At 34.3% G+C, this 14,762-nt stretch overlaps 1 protein-coding gene and 1 pseudogene across 6 annotated transcripts in view; one reads left to right on the top strand and one right to left on the bottom strand.

The window, feature by feature from the left end:
• SCLT1 (sodium channel and clathrin linker 1) overlaps positions 1-14,762 on the bottom strand; it is a 245,784-nt gene that overhangs the window by 65,862 nt on the left and 165,160 nt on the right. For all 5 annotated transcript variants that reach the window (XR_008480049.2, XM_054252918.2, XM_008992707.5 and 2 more), the window contains one exon: positions 8,704-8,900. Coding sequence is in view for 4 of the 5 variants with exons in the window: in XM_054252918.2 (XP_054108893.2) it covers positions 8,704-8,900 (197 nt within the window). In the remaining variant the exon portion in view is untranslated. The remainder of the gene's footprint in view (positions 1-8,703; positions 8,901-14,762) is intronic.
• Positions 4,004-5,124, top strand: LOC108590815 (cytochrome c oxidase assembly factor 8 pseudogene; annotated as a pseudogene). Its single transcript, XR_001910496.4, has one exon. The product of XR_001910496.4 is annotated as a cytochrome c oxidase assembly factor 8 pseudogene (transcript).

Here is a 14,762-nt window from a genome sequence, read left to right as displayed (position 1 = left end):
CATCAACAACAAAAAGCTTTTGTATTTCTGAATATAAGCAATGATGAGAAGATGAAATTGAAATAAATTTGACAAAAGTATAAGATTTCTATATGAAAATTAACTGTATTGAGACATTAAAGAAGACCTAAACAAATGCAGAGATATTTAATGTCCATAGGTTGAAAGACTTAATATCATAAAAATTTTAATTATTCTAAACTTATTTTGTTTACTTGTTCTAAACTTATTTATAGAGTCGATAGAATTCAAATTAAAATCCCATCAAATTTGTTTAAGGAACTTGACATACAATTCTGATATAAATACAGAAATGCCCAGAACCAAGAATAAAAACATTTTTGCGAAAAGAAACAAAGTAAGAGAAATGGCTGTAATTAAGTATCAGGTCACTTTTCTAATCTTGTAGTTGTTTTCAAAAGTGTCTTTACAAAGGTATGATAAAGGCAGTGTGGTACTGACACCAGGATAAGCAAACAAAGAGAGGTCAGAAACCGATCCATGGATATATGAACACAAATTATGACAAAAGGGGCAGTGCAAAGTATAATAGCAAGGAAAGGAGAGTCTTATCATTAAATGTTTCAGGGAAGAATGGCTACCACATGAAAAAACAGAAGGTGACTTGTATCTATCCTGTGTTGTCATCTTTGTCCATTCATGGTGTTAATAACAAAATACCATAAACTGGGAGGTTAAAAAGGGAAATATACTTCTCATTGTTTTAGAGGTTGAGAAGTTCCAGATTAAGGAATTTAGATGCAAAGATGAGTTGAGAGGACAATATAAGCAAATATTTACACAAATAAAATATGCAGATTTGGTCATATGGTGGTTATAAAACATGTCCACAAATTCTTAGAGATTCATGTCTTCAGAAGGTAGGCCCTAAAGTCCCTTACTGTTAAAATGGTCTGGATATAGAAACTCACCTTCTAATGAATAGAAAAATGTGACTTAGGAGACTAGGTCACAAAAAGTATTATGCCTTCTTGCTTTCTCTTGAATTATTTGCTCTGGGGGAAGACAGCTGCAGAGTTGTGAGGATATTAAGCTTCTCTGTGGAAAGGCCAAGGCCTAGGAAGTGAGGTGTCTGGCCATAAACAGGAACTTAGGCCTTCTATCCACAGAGGTGTAAATGAGCTTGGAAGCATATCTTCCAGCACCCATTAAGTCTTCAAGTGGCATTTTGATTGCTACTTTATGAAAGACCTTGAGACAGGTTCACCCAGATAAGCCACTTTCAATTACTTCATGAGTAAATTCTTGACTCATTAAATTATGAAATAGTAAATGTTGTTTTTAAGAACTAAATGTTGGAGTAATTTGTTACATAGAAATAGGTAACTAATGCAATTCTAGAGTCATGGAAGTGGGAATAAAATGACAAAGGCATTTCCAAAGAAGAATCAATAGTACTTGGTTACTGAAAGAAGATAAAGACAAAGAATGGGTCAAAGATAGCTATAAGGTTTTATATTAAGGAATTAGGGGAATAGTGGTATCAATGAAGAAAGACTGTTAAGGAAGAAATCGATTTGGAAGATGTAACAGGAGTTTTGAAATATAGAAACTAAGATAATAACAAGACATATGGTAAATGTTCTATGGACAGTTACAAAATGAGGACAAACATCAGGTAAGACGTAGAGCTGCAGGAGGGCGCAGTGACGAATTCAACAGATAATTAATAGCATAAGAATGACTGCCTTTAAAAAAAGAATTTGATAAGATCAGAAAGCCTTGGTCTCTTTGAAGCTTGTGAGTACATAAAGATAGAAAGTAAAATTATTTAAACATCTGGATAAAATAAGCTTGGTAATAAAGTGTAGGGAACAAGAGGAAGAGAGAAAGAGAAACTAATTTCATTTTAAATACAGGCATAGGCATCTAAAAGCCAATAAGGGAAGGAAGAACTGAGTGGTGGGGAGAGAGAGCAAAAGAGAAACTAAGGCAGCAGGTTTTTGGAGTGTCAGAAATGGCAATTTTTTTTTTTTTTCTCAAAGGGGTAAAATTGAGAGCTTCAGAAAAAAGAAATTAGTAATTCAGCAATAAAGCTGATAATTAAAGTACTAAGAAGCGAAGAGCAAATGAGAATAATCTCTGTGGAATAGTAATTCCATAACATGACTAAAAAGGAACTCCCTTTTGTAATATTTCTTTCTTAGAGTTCAGCATTCAACTATCTTTTATTGTCAAGATTTGTTGCCTCTTAAAAACCAACAAATGCTGATATATTTCATTACATAAACATTTGCTATTACAGATTTTTTTTTTTTTTTGAGGTGGAGTTTTGCTTTTGTGGCCCAGACTGGAGTGCAATGAGGCAGTCTTGACTCACTACAACCTCTGCCTCACAGGTACAAGCGATTCTCCTTTCTCAGCCTTCCAAGTAGCTCGGATTGCAGGGATGCACCACCATGGCCGGCTAATTTCTTTGTATTTAGTAGAGATGGGGTTTCACCATCTTAGTCAGGCTGGCTGCAAACTCTTGACCTCAGGCAACCCACCCGCTTTGGCTTCCCAAAGTGTTGGGATTTTAGGTGTTAGCCAGTGTGCCCAGCCAATTATAGAAATTTAACCAGAAATCATTAAAGATTCCATTTATGATTAATTCTTGGTTACAAATTTATGTTCCAGTAAATATATTCCTACAAAATTGTTATTCACTGCTGAGCTTTGAATCTTTTCTTCTGTAGCTTATTTCTTACCTTAAACTCTCAAGCCAGATAATTATGTTTATTCCTAAAATCTATTATATTTCTATCCCCCTTTTTAAACAGTTATAGCCCATCTGGTTTAGTATCACTGATATGTTGTCCATCTTCCTCTAATTCAAGTCCTTTTCTTTCTTATCTCTACTTTGTTACTCTGTTTTAATATTTAGCATGTGCTACATGTAGGAACACCCACATTTGTGCCCATGCCAGATTTCTGCCTCAGTTTATGTTCTGGAGGAGAAATAATTCATGACAATCATAGATTTGTCTGTAATTAAAAACAAAACTGAAAGAAATGTCCTTTCTCGAGTACCTACATTATAGGTTTTTAAAAAAGAAAGTGTAAACCACAGAGCATTTAAAATAAGATTTAGTAATAAAAATTGAATTTATAAGATATTTATGGCATTAATTAAAGTGTTTATTGGTTAAATATATTTAACCTTATATATTAAAATATACATGTATAAAACCTAAGTTAAAATCTAAAATATCTATAATTTTTGAGGTCATTCTTAAATTTTTCTTAAAAAAAATAATTTCCTACTCAAAACAGGGATCTACCTCAACACAACAAAGGTTACATATGACAAATCCACAGCTAACATACTTAATGGTGAAAAATTAAAATTATTTCCTCTAAAGATCAAAAACATGACAAGGATGCCCACTTTTAACACTTCTATTCCATATGCTACTGAAAGTCCTACCCACAGAAATTAGGCAAGACAAATAAAAGGCATCAAATTGGAAAGGAAGATGTTAAATTGTTCCTGCTTGCAAATGAAATGATCTTATTTATAGAAAATCCTAAAGACCTCATAAAAAATGCCAGAATAAACAAATGCAGTAAAATTGCAGATTACAAAATCAACACACAAAAATCAGTAGCACTTTTATACACCAACAGCAATCTATCTGAAAAAGAAATCAAGAAAACAATTCCATTTATAATAGCTACTAAAACAATAAAATGCCTAGGAATAAATTCAACGAAGAAGGTGAAAAATCTCTATACTGAAAACCACCAAAAACTGATAAAAAAAATTTAAAAAGAGACAATTGGAAAGCTATCTTGTATTCATGAACTGAAGAAATTAATATTGTCAAAACATCAATACTATTCAAAGTAATCTACAGATTCACTGCAATTCCTATCAAAATTCCAATGACATTTTTCACAGAAATGGAAAAGATTATCCTAATATATGTATGAAACCACAAATAAACCCCAAAAGACCAATCTTGAGAAAGAAAAACAAAGTTTGAGGGGGCGTGGGGCCATGGTGGCCTTGCAGGCAGGGAAGACCCTTCTCCCTCCTCTCTGCAGTATCTTTGCCTGTCACAGTTGTCAGCTCGCCCCCAAGAGCGGCTCCCAGTGGAGTCTCAAGATTCTGTCCTCCAAGAAAGTCTTGCCATGATTGGATAGGACCCCCAGATAAATATTCAAACCTTTGACTTGTTCACTTTTACATACCTGAAAATGAATCACTATTGGAACAAAAGCTTAGAAAATTAAGACAAGAAACACAAGAATGGAATCAACAGTTCTGGGCAAACCAGAATTTGACTTTTAGTAAGGAAAAAGAAGAATTTATTTACTCAAGACTAAAAACTAAAGGCCTGGCCCTGAGAACTGAATTGGGTCAGAAAACAACATTGAATGCAGAAGAAATGGCGGACTTTTACAAGGAATTTTTAAGTAAAAATTTTCAGAAGCACATGTATTATTACAGAGACTGGTACAAGCACAACTTTGCTATCACCTTCTGCATGGGAAAAGTGGCCCTGGAAAGGATCTGGAACAAGCTTAAACAGAAACAAAAGAAGATGAACAACTAGAAATCCACCCTGACCCAGCCAGAGTCCAGGTTTCCAAAGGAAGCAGATGGTTAGAGGGCTCCTTTCACAGGGGCTCTGAGAAAAAGTGGAAGTGATCCCAAGAAGCCGACATCTTCCCAGGAGGCCCGTGGCCTGTTTGGGCACAGGGTGGGTCCTAGGGCACCGTAGGCTGACTGGGTCCCACGTATATGGGCTCTAGGTCAGCTTGTTGACACGAATGTGTTGTTAAATAAAGCCCTAGCACTGGGTGGCTGTTAAAAAAAAAAAAGAAAAGAAAGAAAAAAAGAAAGAATAGAAAAGAAAAAAGAGAAACAAAGTTTGAGGCTATTATGGTACAAAACACCAAATGGCATTTGATAATATATAGTGACTAAAGGAAAGGTAGAATAAATACTTTTTTTCCTTTTATTCATTTTTTTTTTCTTCTAGAATGAGTTGATTCTAAAGCATCTTCCAATGGTGACCAAAGACTTTTTTTTTCTTTATTTAAAACCATTTTGGGCCAGGCACGGTGGCTCACACCTGTAATCCCAGCACTTTGGGAGGCCGAGGCAGGTGGATCACCTGAGGTCAGGATTTTGAGACCCGCCTGACCAACATGGTGAAACCCTGTCACAAAACAAAACAAAACAAAACAAAACAAAACAAAACAAAACAAAACAAAACAAACAAGAACAAAACAAAAATGAAACAACAAAAAAACATTTTGAAGGCATAGATTTAAAAAATATGTTTGATATGTTTCAATTTATTGCACGTATTCTTTTTGACATCCAGATTGTACCCACATGGGCAAGGGGGAGCTACCTTAAGTTGGTCCATGTGTCATTTATCTCAATACTTTCTCTTTGCTATTTATAATGAGAAAGTATTTTCTAGGCTTATCTTGTACTCTCCTGTCTCAAATCTGTAATCAATCATTTTTCCAAAGAGTCCTAGTTTTTTTTAGAAGACCTCATTGCAGTTGAATACTGGTCTTGTTTTTACCGTTTACTGAAAGGACTAAACTAGGGAATACACGTTTTTAAAGAGTAAAATATATCTTGAGTTCATAAACTCATATTTCCAATTCCACTTTAGAACGACAAGTTTATTCAATTTCTCTGAGTTTCTTCTCTTTTATGATTGAAAATTTGGTTCCTAAAGACTTTTATAATAACTCAACTGCCTTATCATATAAGTTTCAGAACATCACCACAAATATTATTTCTAAAAATATGACTATTAAAAACAGTTTATGATTTTTTGCATTTCCTTTTATCCTTAGGTTTTATCCCACATAGTTTAATTACTGTATTTAATGTCCCTTGAAATAATTCATCTATGTAGTTAAGCCATCAACTGCTTATATAACTAAGTTAATTTGTTAAATTTTACTTTTGATTTCTGGATATTGCTTTTCAAATTTTGATTTAATTTGAAAAATAATTATATAAACATTTGGTTCCAAAATTAATCTTAAAAATCTGTAAAACAAGGTTCATTCAAAGAAGTCTGGCCTTTATTCTGTCCCCTCCTCTTCTCATAGCTTACTTCTGAATTATTTTTTGGCTTACATCTTCATTTTTTTTTTCCTTTTTTGAGACAGAGTTTCACTCTTGTTGTCCAGGTTTGAGTACAATGGCATGATCTTGGCTCACCGCAACTTCCGCCTCCCGGGATCAAGTGATTCTTCTGCGTCAGCCTCCCAAGTGGCTGGATTATATGCATGCGCCACCACGACCAGCTAATTTTGTATTTTTAGTAGAGACGGAGTTTCACCATGTTGGCCGGACTCCCCTCGAACTTCCGACCTCAGGTGATCTACCTGCCTCAGCCTCACAAAGTGCTGGGATTATGGGTGTGAGCCACCATGCCCGGCCTCCTCTTCATTTTTAAAAACACAAATGTGTGTATGGGTGTGTATGACTGTGTGTGTACATATGTTGATTTACATACATGTATATGTATGAACACAGGCACATATACTCCTCACTGTTAGCTAAAGAGTATAATACCATACATACTGTTATATTACTGTTTTTTAACTTAATATACTTCAGATACTGTTTCATGGCTAGCATTCTAACTGGATTACATTGAATCTATGGGTAGATTGGTGGGGGAGAAAAAACATAATTATAATAGCATTTCAATTAATAAACATGGTCTCTGCCTTTATTTAGACTTTAATTACTCTTAATATTATAGTTTTCAAACAACAGTCTTACATATTGTTTGTCAGATTTGTTGCTAGGTATTTGATGTTTTCTGATGTGATTATAAATCATACTATTTTAAAAGTTTTATTTTTCAAATGTTTGTTACTGATATGTAGATATACAAGTGCTTTTTCTATATTCACTTAATAATTTGTCTATCAATTATTTTGGACTTTTTACATATTCAATTCATTACAACTTTTTACATGTCTGTAAAGAATGACTGTTTTCTTTTCTCCTTTCCATTTTGTCAACCTTTTCTTTTTCTTGCCACAGTGCACTGATTAGGATTCCAGTACAAAGATCCATAGAAATGGTAATAGTCAACTTCTTTAACATCTTCTCAGTCTTCAAAAGAACGTTATTGACATTACTTTTTGTCATTAAGAACAATGTTTGCTATAGAATAGATGCCTTTAGAAAATTAAGGGAATTTTTTTCCTAGTTTTTTAAGGAATATTTTTCAAAACATAACCATGAAGGAATATTGGTATCAAATGCTTTTTCTGTATCTATTGAAAAGACCTTATGATTTTTCTCTTTTAATAAGTTAGTATTGTAAATTATATTAATTGATTTTCTAATGTTATTCCAGCTTTGCATCCCTGGCACAGTCTAACTGGTAGTGATTTTTTTTTTTTTTTGGTTAGTTCTTTAGTGCTCTTTGTAGATGCTTTGTATAATTCAACTTTTTTACTTGTGGTGGAGGGTTGGTTCAAATTGCCTAGTTCACCACTAACTCTTTCACTTCAAATATATTTCATTCTAACATTCCACCAAAACTCCTCTTATCATGATGAACAAAGTCACCACATGGTACCAAATTAGAAGGTCCATTCTCAGTCCTTATCTTACTCAGCCAATTAATAACAAATTCTTATAAAACATAGTGGTTAAGAGCATATTGTCTTTAACCAAACTGAATATGAAACCTAGATCTGTTTATTCATTATCTATGTGATCTTGTACAAGTTCCTTAACTTCCTTTGGCCTCAGTTTGGCCATCTGTCAAACATAATTAATAATGTTATATACTTTGTAGGGTTGCTGTAAAGATTAAGTATATGTAAATTGCTTAGAAAAATGTACACATTTAGTGTTCAATATATGTCACCCATTATTGCTTATTCCTTTTCTAAATTTTTATTTTTTAACTATTTTGTCTTTATTTTCTATTTCTCTGGATATGCTTTCTCAGTCTTTCTCAGTGGAGTGATTTCCCTAAGCTTTACATTTTGAAACTCAGTCTTCAAACAGTTTCATCTCTCTACCCTCTTTTTCAACATGTTCTCATTCCATGACTTTAAAAATCATGTGTATGTTAGTGATTCACAAGTTTATACTCTTGTTGTAATCTCTCCCCTGAATATCAACTTATATACATAGTTGACTAGTTAATAATATCCTGACTTAAACACCTTACCTCTTTACAGTCTATTCTTTTTTTAATAGGCTTTATGTTTTAGAGTAGTTTTAGGTTTACTATAGTCTATTTCATACAGTGATCAAAATCATCTGTTGAATATTTAAGTCTGATCACATCACTTTGCTCAAAGCCCTCTGATCTCACTCCTATCTTGAAGGTCTTGAGCTTCTCATCTCATTCAGCACAAAATCTCAAGTTCTTTCTGAGGAAGGGTCAGAGAACTTTTTCTCAAGGGCCAGAGAACAAATATTTCAGGCTTTGCAGACCCAATAGATTTTGTTGCAACTATCTAAACTAATATATCCAACAAAAATTATTACATTTTATGAAATATGCATGAAATTAGAAAAAATATATTTGTTTTGTTTTATGACATTTTTATAGTAGTTTACTGTATACAAAGATAAGGTCCAATATAATGCATTTTTTACAAAAGATCATGGCAAGGACATTCAACTATAGGTTAAATAATTTCTTCTGAAAAACCATGTCAAAAAACTAATAGTAGACTTACTTCAGATTATTGATTCTCATTTCTGCACTTTCAGTAAGTTTCTTCGTTTCTTCTTTCCACCTATTGGCCACCTTCTGTTGAGTCGCTAGGAGATGCCTCAGTTCAACAACAGAATTTCTATTGCTGTCTTCCATCTCTCTTAATTGAACTTCAAACCCATGTTTCTTTATTGAAAATTCATGTTCCATTGTACTGATCTAAAGAATAAAATGAAAATGTATTTTTTTGTTTTTCCCTCATAGGTACTATACTATGATACATAGAAAATGATATATACAAAAGGAATCATTCATTGTGTTGTCTGAGGCACAGAAATGTTTGGATGAGAAATCTATGTAAGAAATCAAGTTTGGCCAGGCGCGGTGACTCACGCCTGTAATCCTAGCACTTTGGGAGGCTGAGGCAGGTGGATCATGAGGTCAGGAGTTTGAGACCAGTCTGACCAACATGGTGAAACCCTATCTCTACTAAAAATACAAAAATTAGGTGGGCGTGGTGGTGCATCCCTGTAATCCCAGCTACTCAGGAATCTGAGGCAGGAGAATCACTTTAACCTGGGAGGCAGAGGTTGCAGTGAGCCAAGACTGTGCCACTGCACTCCAGCCTGGGTGATAGAGCAAGATGCTATCTGAAAAACAAACAAATAAACAAAAAACAAAAAAAGAAGAAAAAAATCAAGTTTACAGTTTGTCTTCATCACAAATGAAAAGTTACAATGTTATGTCAGTAAAATTAGAATTTTGATGAACTATATATTTTTTGCTACACTTTCCCTAACACCTTAAAATGCCAGTAAAAGAAAAGTCTACTATCTATTATAATGAAACACTTCTTTCTTTATCTGCTCTGATTTTTGTTGCTAGAATCCAAGGAAAGTATTGATGCTGTTAGTATCTGAGTTAGGTATTTACTCAAACCACTTTTGATTTACATACTAAATTTGAAACTTTCTTTTTTTTTTTTTTTGAGATGAAGTTTCGCTCTTGTTACCCAGGCTGGAGTGCAATGGCACGATCTTGGCTCACCGCAACCTCCGCCTCCTGGGTTTAGGCAATTCTCCTGCCTCAGCCTCCTGAGTAGCTGGGATTACAGGCATGCACCACCATGCCCAGCTAATTTTTTTGTATTTTTAGTAGAGACGGGGTTTCACCATGTTGAGCAGGATGGTCTCAATCTCTTGACCTCGTGATCCACCCGCCTCAGCCTCCCAAAGTGCTGGGATTACAGGCTTGAGCCACCGCGCCCGACCTGAAACTCTTTCAAAGGGCTTTGTAAAGTCACAGGAATTCCTTTACCACTTCAGTTGCAGTATTAGTGAATACTTAATGAATGAACTATTTTTCAGGAGAAACAGACAATATAAATAATGATTCTGAAAATCTCACATGAAAATGTCTTCGGTACATTTCTAAGAATTTACATCATTACAGAAAAAGCACTTTAATTGTAGAATGAACATATTAGTAAATGCTCTTTGGATACCCTAGAAGCTTTCTCTATGAGGGTTAAGGATGAGAATTAGGCTCTAATGCTTTAAGGCAACCAATGTATATAAGTAACTGCCTTCTTTCATATGTGTCTAGAATATAATTACCTAAGTACCATTTTTGGGGAAATTGAGATAAAAGTTACTGAAATATTTTTCTATGTTTTGTGGTTCAGATGAAAAACACTTGTGGAAAAAGGCAGCAAGGTGATCTGACTTCCTTATTACACTCTCAGGCCATCTATATTTTGGTATACTAAAGAAGTATTATAAATAAAGTACACCTATCTTGTGATACTTTAATTGCTTTAAAAATGGCCACAGATTGCCAGAATTCTAGTAATTCATCAAATATGGCTACTTTCAAACTCAAAAAAGAAAGACTCAACTTTACTTTGTCAAAAAACACTAAACAAGGCCCAACAACAACAAAATTCTTGGCTCATGGGAGCAAACTGCAAACATCCTGTCCTTGCCACCCCTCCTAAATGCAAAATGCTTCCTAAAACTCTTCAATTTCCTTTCCCAAATAGTACAGAAGCAGAAATTTAAGACTGTACAAATACAGACACTGGAAAAACAATTGTAATGTATTACTGCTGTGCAAGCCTCCTGAGGCCCCTTGACCCCAGCTGCTATCTTAATAATTTTTGAATTATTAGATTCTGCAAGTTTAGATTGCGTTCTTTCTCCTTCCCTGCCTTAATCTTCACCTCCTCTGGAGAAGTCATATTAGTCTAACATCTCAGGTGGAAAACAAAAAGTACAACCCCTATGAGTGTCTGTCTCTCTCTCTCTCACAAACACATGTTAAAAACTGATCTATGTGGTGGCTGATGCCTGTAATCCCAGCACTTTGGGAGGTTAAGGCAGGCAGATCACTTGAGGTCAGGAGTTAGAAACCAGTCTGGCCAACATGGTGAAACCCCATCTCTACTAAAAATGCCAGGTGAGGTGGTGGGTGCCTATAATCCCAGCTACTCAGGATAGTAAGGCAGAAGAATCGCTTGGACCTGGGAGGCAGAGGTTGCAGAGCTGAGATCGCGCCAGTGTACTCCAGCCTGGGTGAAAGAGCTTCTCAAAAAACAAAAAACAAAAAACAAACAACAACAACCACCACGCCCCCACACAAACACTTGATCTATGCATCTGTACAGCTTTTAGCATTTGCCTGCCTAGCTAACTCCCCATTTTCAATGGGAAAATCTATTTATAGTTTCACAAGCTTTAAGATCCTTCAGATAACCTGGTCCCTGCTTACTTCTACTAGCTTGTGTTGTGCCACTATTCCCTTCCCTTTCTTTTATTTCCACTATAATGCCTTTTTTATTCTTGAGTTCTTTTCACATACTGTTTCTTTTGCCTGAAATAGTCTTTTTCTGCTTATCCTAGTTATTTCAACTTTTGGAACTCATTTAGTTTATAAATTATATATTTAAAGTTTGCCCACCTACATGCAAATTATAAGCTTTTAGGATGCGTACCATATCTGTTTTGTTTACCATTGCTTATTTAGCACCTGGAACACAGCATAGTTGTCAAAACATATTTGCAGATTGAATGAACGGTGGCTTTCTGGTGTCAAAATTCAGTCTTTAAATAAGCCCCATAGCTTTTAGTAGATAAAATTTGAGTTGCTAAATTAATTGGACAGGTTTGTGGTAATGTTGAAAGGCTAAGGGCCACAACAACTGATCTCCTATTACAAAAATTCTATTAATGATAAAATTCAGAATGTTAGGTGGGAAAAATGGTTTTATGGTTTCTCTTCTTTCTTTTTCTGCAGAGAAATATCCACAAAAGTAGATAGCTGAATTGCTGAAAACAACTCCATTTAATTTTAGATGGTTATGAGGGGAATTTAAACCATGAAGAAATGGAGAGCCTTGGCAAAAGGAGTGGTTAGAAAAAGAGAAAGCTAGGGCTGAAATCAATGTAGTGGCATTAAGATCAAATGAAAACTTCCTATGATAAATTGTTAAGGTTTGCAGCCAACTGACCTCCCAATATCTCACTGTCTTTATCTTTTTGGCTTCTTTCAGTTAATCTACTGAAGGTCATACTCTTTTGCAAGGGGGAGAAAAACAGCAAGGTGTAGGTGCACTAGGTTCCTATTTTGTCAAAGAAAGAATCAGTTACAAAGCAATTTATCTGAAAGACTTCCTCCTCCATAAAATAGAATTATAGCTATCTAGTTAGTTAAAAGGCTCTGCTCTTTATATATCAATGACTCTTCTCTTAATCTAGATACAGATTTGGTGAGATATGTTGAGTAAACTTTCTATCACTCTTTTATTCTCTGTACTATCAGTTACTATCCTGAAATGTTAAAGATGGATCAAGTAGAGTACTAGAGAAAATTCTTTGATTCCATCCCCACCCATTATTAAAAAAAAGAAAAGAAAACAAATATATTTTGTAAAATTATAGAAAATACAAAGCATTAAAAAGACAAATATAAGGTCCCTCTATTCCCAAAACTCAGATAATCACTACTACTTAATTGTTTTTATTTATGAATTTTAAAAGTGTTTTACAGCATGTAAAGGATTACTACCTGTATGTGTTTTCACATATATATTCTTTAATCATAGGGTGTAGCAATATAAATGCATTATGAATTATTTGGAAATATAGTGTCCAATGACAATATAGTATTTTATTAAAAGTATATACAGTATATATTAAAAATATATATGTGTACACACACACAGGTAGTAATCTTTTAGACACTATAGTAACAATTTTAAAATTCATAAATAAAAGCAATTATGTAGAAGTTAGAAGTATTATCTGAGTTTTGGTAATAGAGGGACTTTATGTTTGTCTTTTTAGTGTTTTGTATTTTCCATAATTTAATTTACTCTCCTCCCTCCCTCCCTCTCTCTCTCTCTCTCTCTCTCTCTCTCTCTCTCCATATATATATATATATATATATATATGTATATACATACACATATACATACATAGATGTAACATAATTGTTTACTTCTAGATTTTTAGGTTGTTTCTAATTTATTATAAATAATGCTACAATACACTTATTTAATTATGAAATATTTAAATTATTTTCCTGTGACTGAATTTTAGACTCTAAAGTAAATACTTTTAGCTCACTCAGAGATACTTAGAAAAAAAACAGTAGGCAGTAAGCAGTTTAAACTCACTATCAATTAATTGCTTAGTTTGTAGATTCTGTTCAACTGTCACGTAATATTTTTATTGAGTTACAAATATTTTTCTTATATAAATATTCTCAACTATATATATTCTATATATTTTTTCTCTCTCTCTCTCTATATATATATATAACATATATTTATGCTCTCTCTATATATTTTGTTTGTGTTTTGACACAGAGTCTTGTTGCGTTGCCCAGGATGGAGTGCAATGGTGCGGTCTTGGCTTGCTGCAAACTCTGCCTCCTGAGCAATTCTCCTGCCTCAGCCTCCCAAGCTGGGATTACAGGTGCCTGCCACCACACCCTGCTAATTTTTGTATTTTTAGTAGAGACGGGGTTTCACCATGTTGGCCAAGTTGGTCTCGAACTCCTTACCTCTTGATCTGTCTGCCTCAGCCTCCCAAAGTACTGGGATTACAGACATGAGCCACTACGCCCCACATTTTCTCTTATATTTTAAAAAGCTCCTTAGATATGGTCTTAGAGCTTTTGTCATATTTATGAAAACTATCTACCTCCCAGTGATTTTCTTTTCTTTTTTTCCTTTTTCAAATTTTAAAAATGGTTTTAAATATTTAAAAACATATACTTAAATTTATCAGTATTTTCATTTGAAATTTTTCTTTTTTTGCTTAGTTCTTCTCTTTCTGTTAAATATTCATCTACGTTTCCTACTAATATATATATATATATATTTTTTTTTTTGAGACCGAGTTTCACTCTTGTTATCTAGGCTGGAGTGCAATGGCACGCTCTCGGCTCACTGCAACCTCCACCTCCTGGGTTCAAGCAATTCTTTTGCCTCAGCCTCCTGTGTAGCTGGGATTACAGGTATGTGCCACCATGCCCAGCTAATTTTTTGTATTTTTAGTAGAGACGGGGTTTCACCATGTTGACCAGGATGGTCTCGATCTCTTGACCTCGTGATCCACCCACCTCGGCCTCCCAAAGTGCTGGGATTACAGGCTTGAGCCACCGCGCCAGGCCTTCCTACTAATGTTTTACGGAATCATTGACATATCAAAGTTGTTAATTCATATGAAATTTATCATATAAAGTTTATAATGAGAGGAAGATAGAACATTTTTTCACCAAAGTACACCTTTTTTTTTTTTTATCATAGAAATGTTTTAGTATGAGAACGTTTGAGCACACACAAAATAGAATGTTACAATTCCTCTATGCCTATCACCCAGCTTCCATAATTGATAGTTTGACAATCAAACTCATAGGCACTCTGGTTTCATCTATACTCCTGCCTACTTTCCCCTGCCAATATTTATCTGCTTCTCTCTTATGATGAACAGTGTGAGTCTTGAAAGATCAGCTGGGTTTTTACACATATACTGACATACTAAAGTAACTGCATAGATTCAGATACTCTAGGAGGCT

This window comes from Callithrix jacchus, chromosome 3, assembly GCF_049354715.1.
Source record: "Callithrix jacchus isolate 240 chromosome 3, calJac240_pri, whole genome shotgun sequence".
NCBI lineage: Eukaryota > Metazoa > Chordata > Mammalia > Primates > Cebidae > Callithrix > Callithrix jacchus.
Note: the sequence above shows the minus strand (reverse complement) of the source record. Positions and strands in the feature narration are given on the sequence as shown.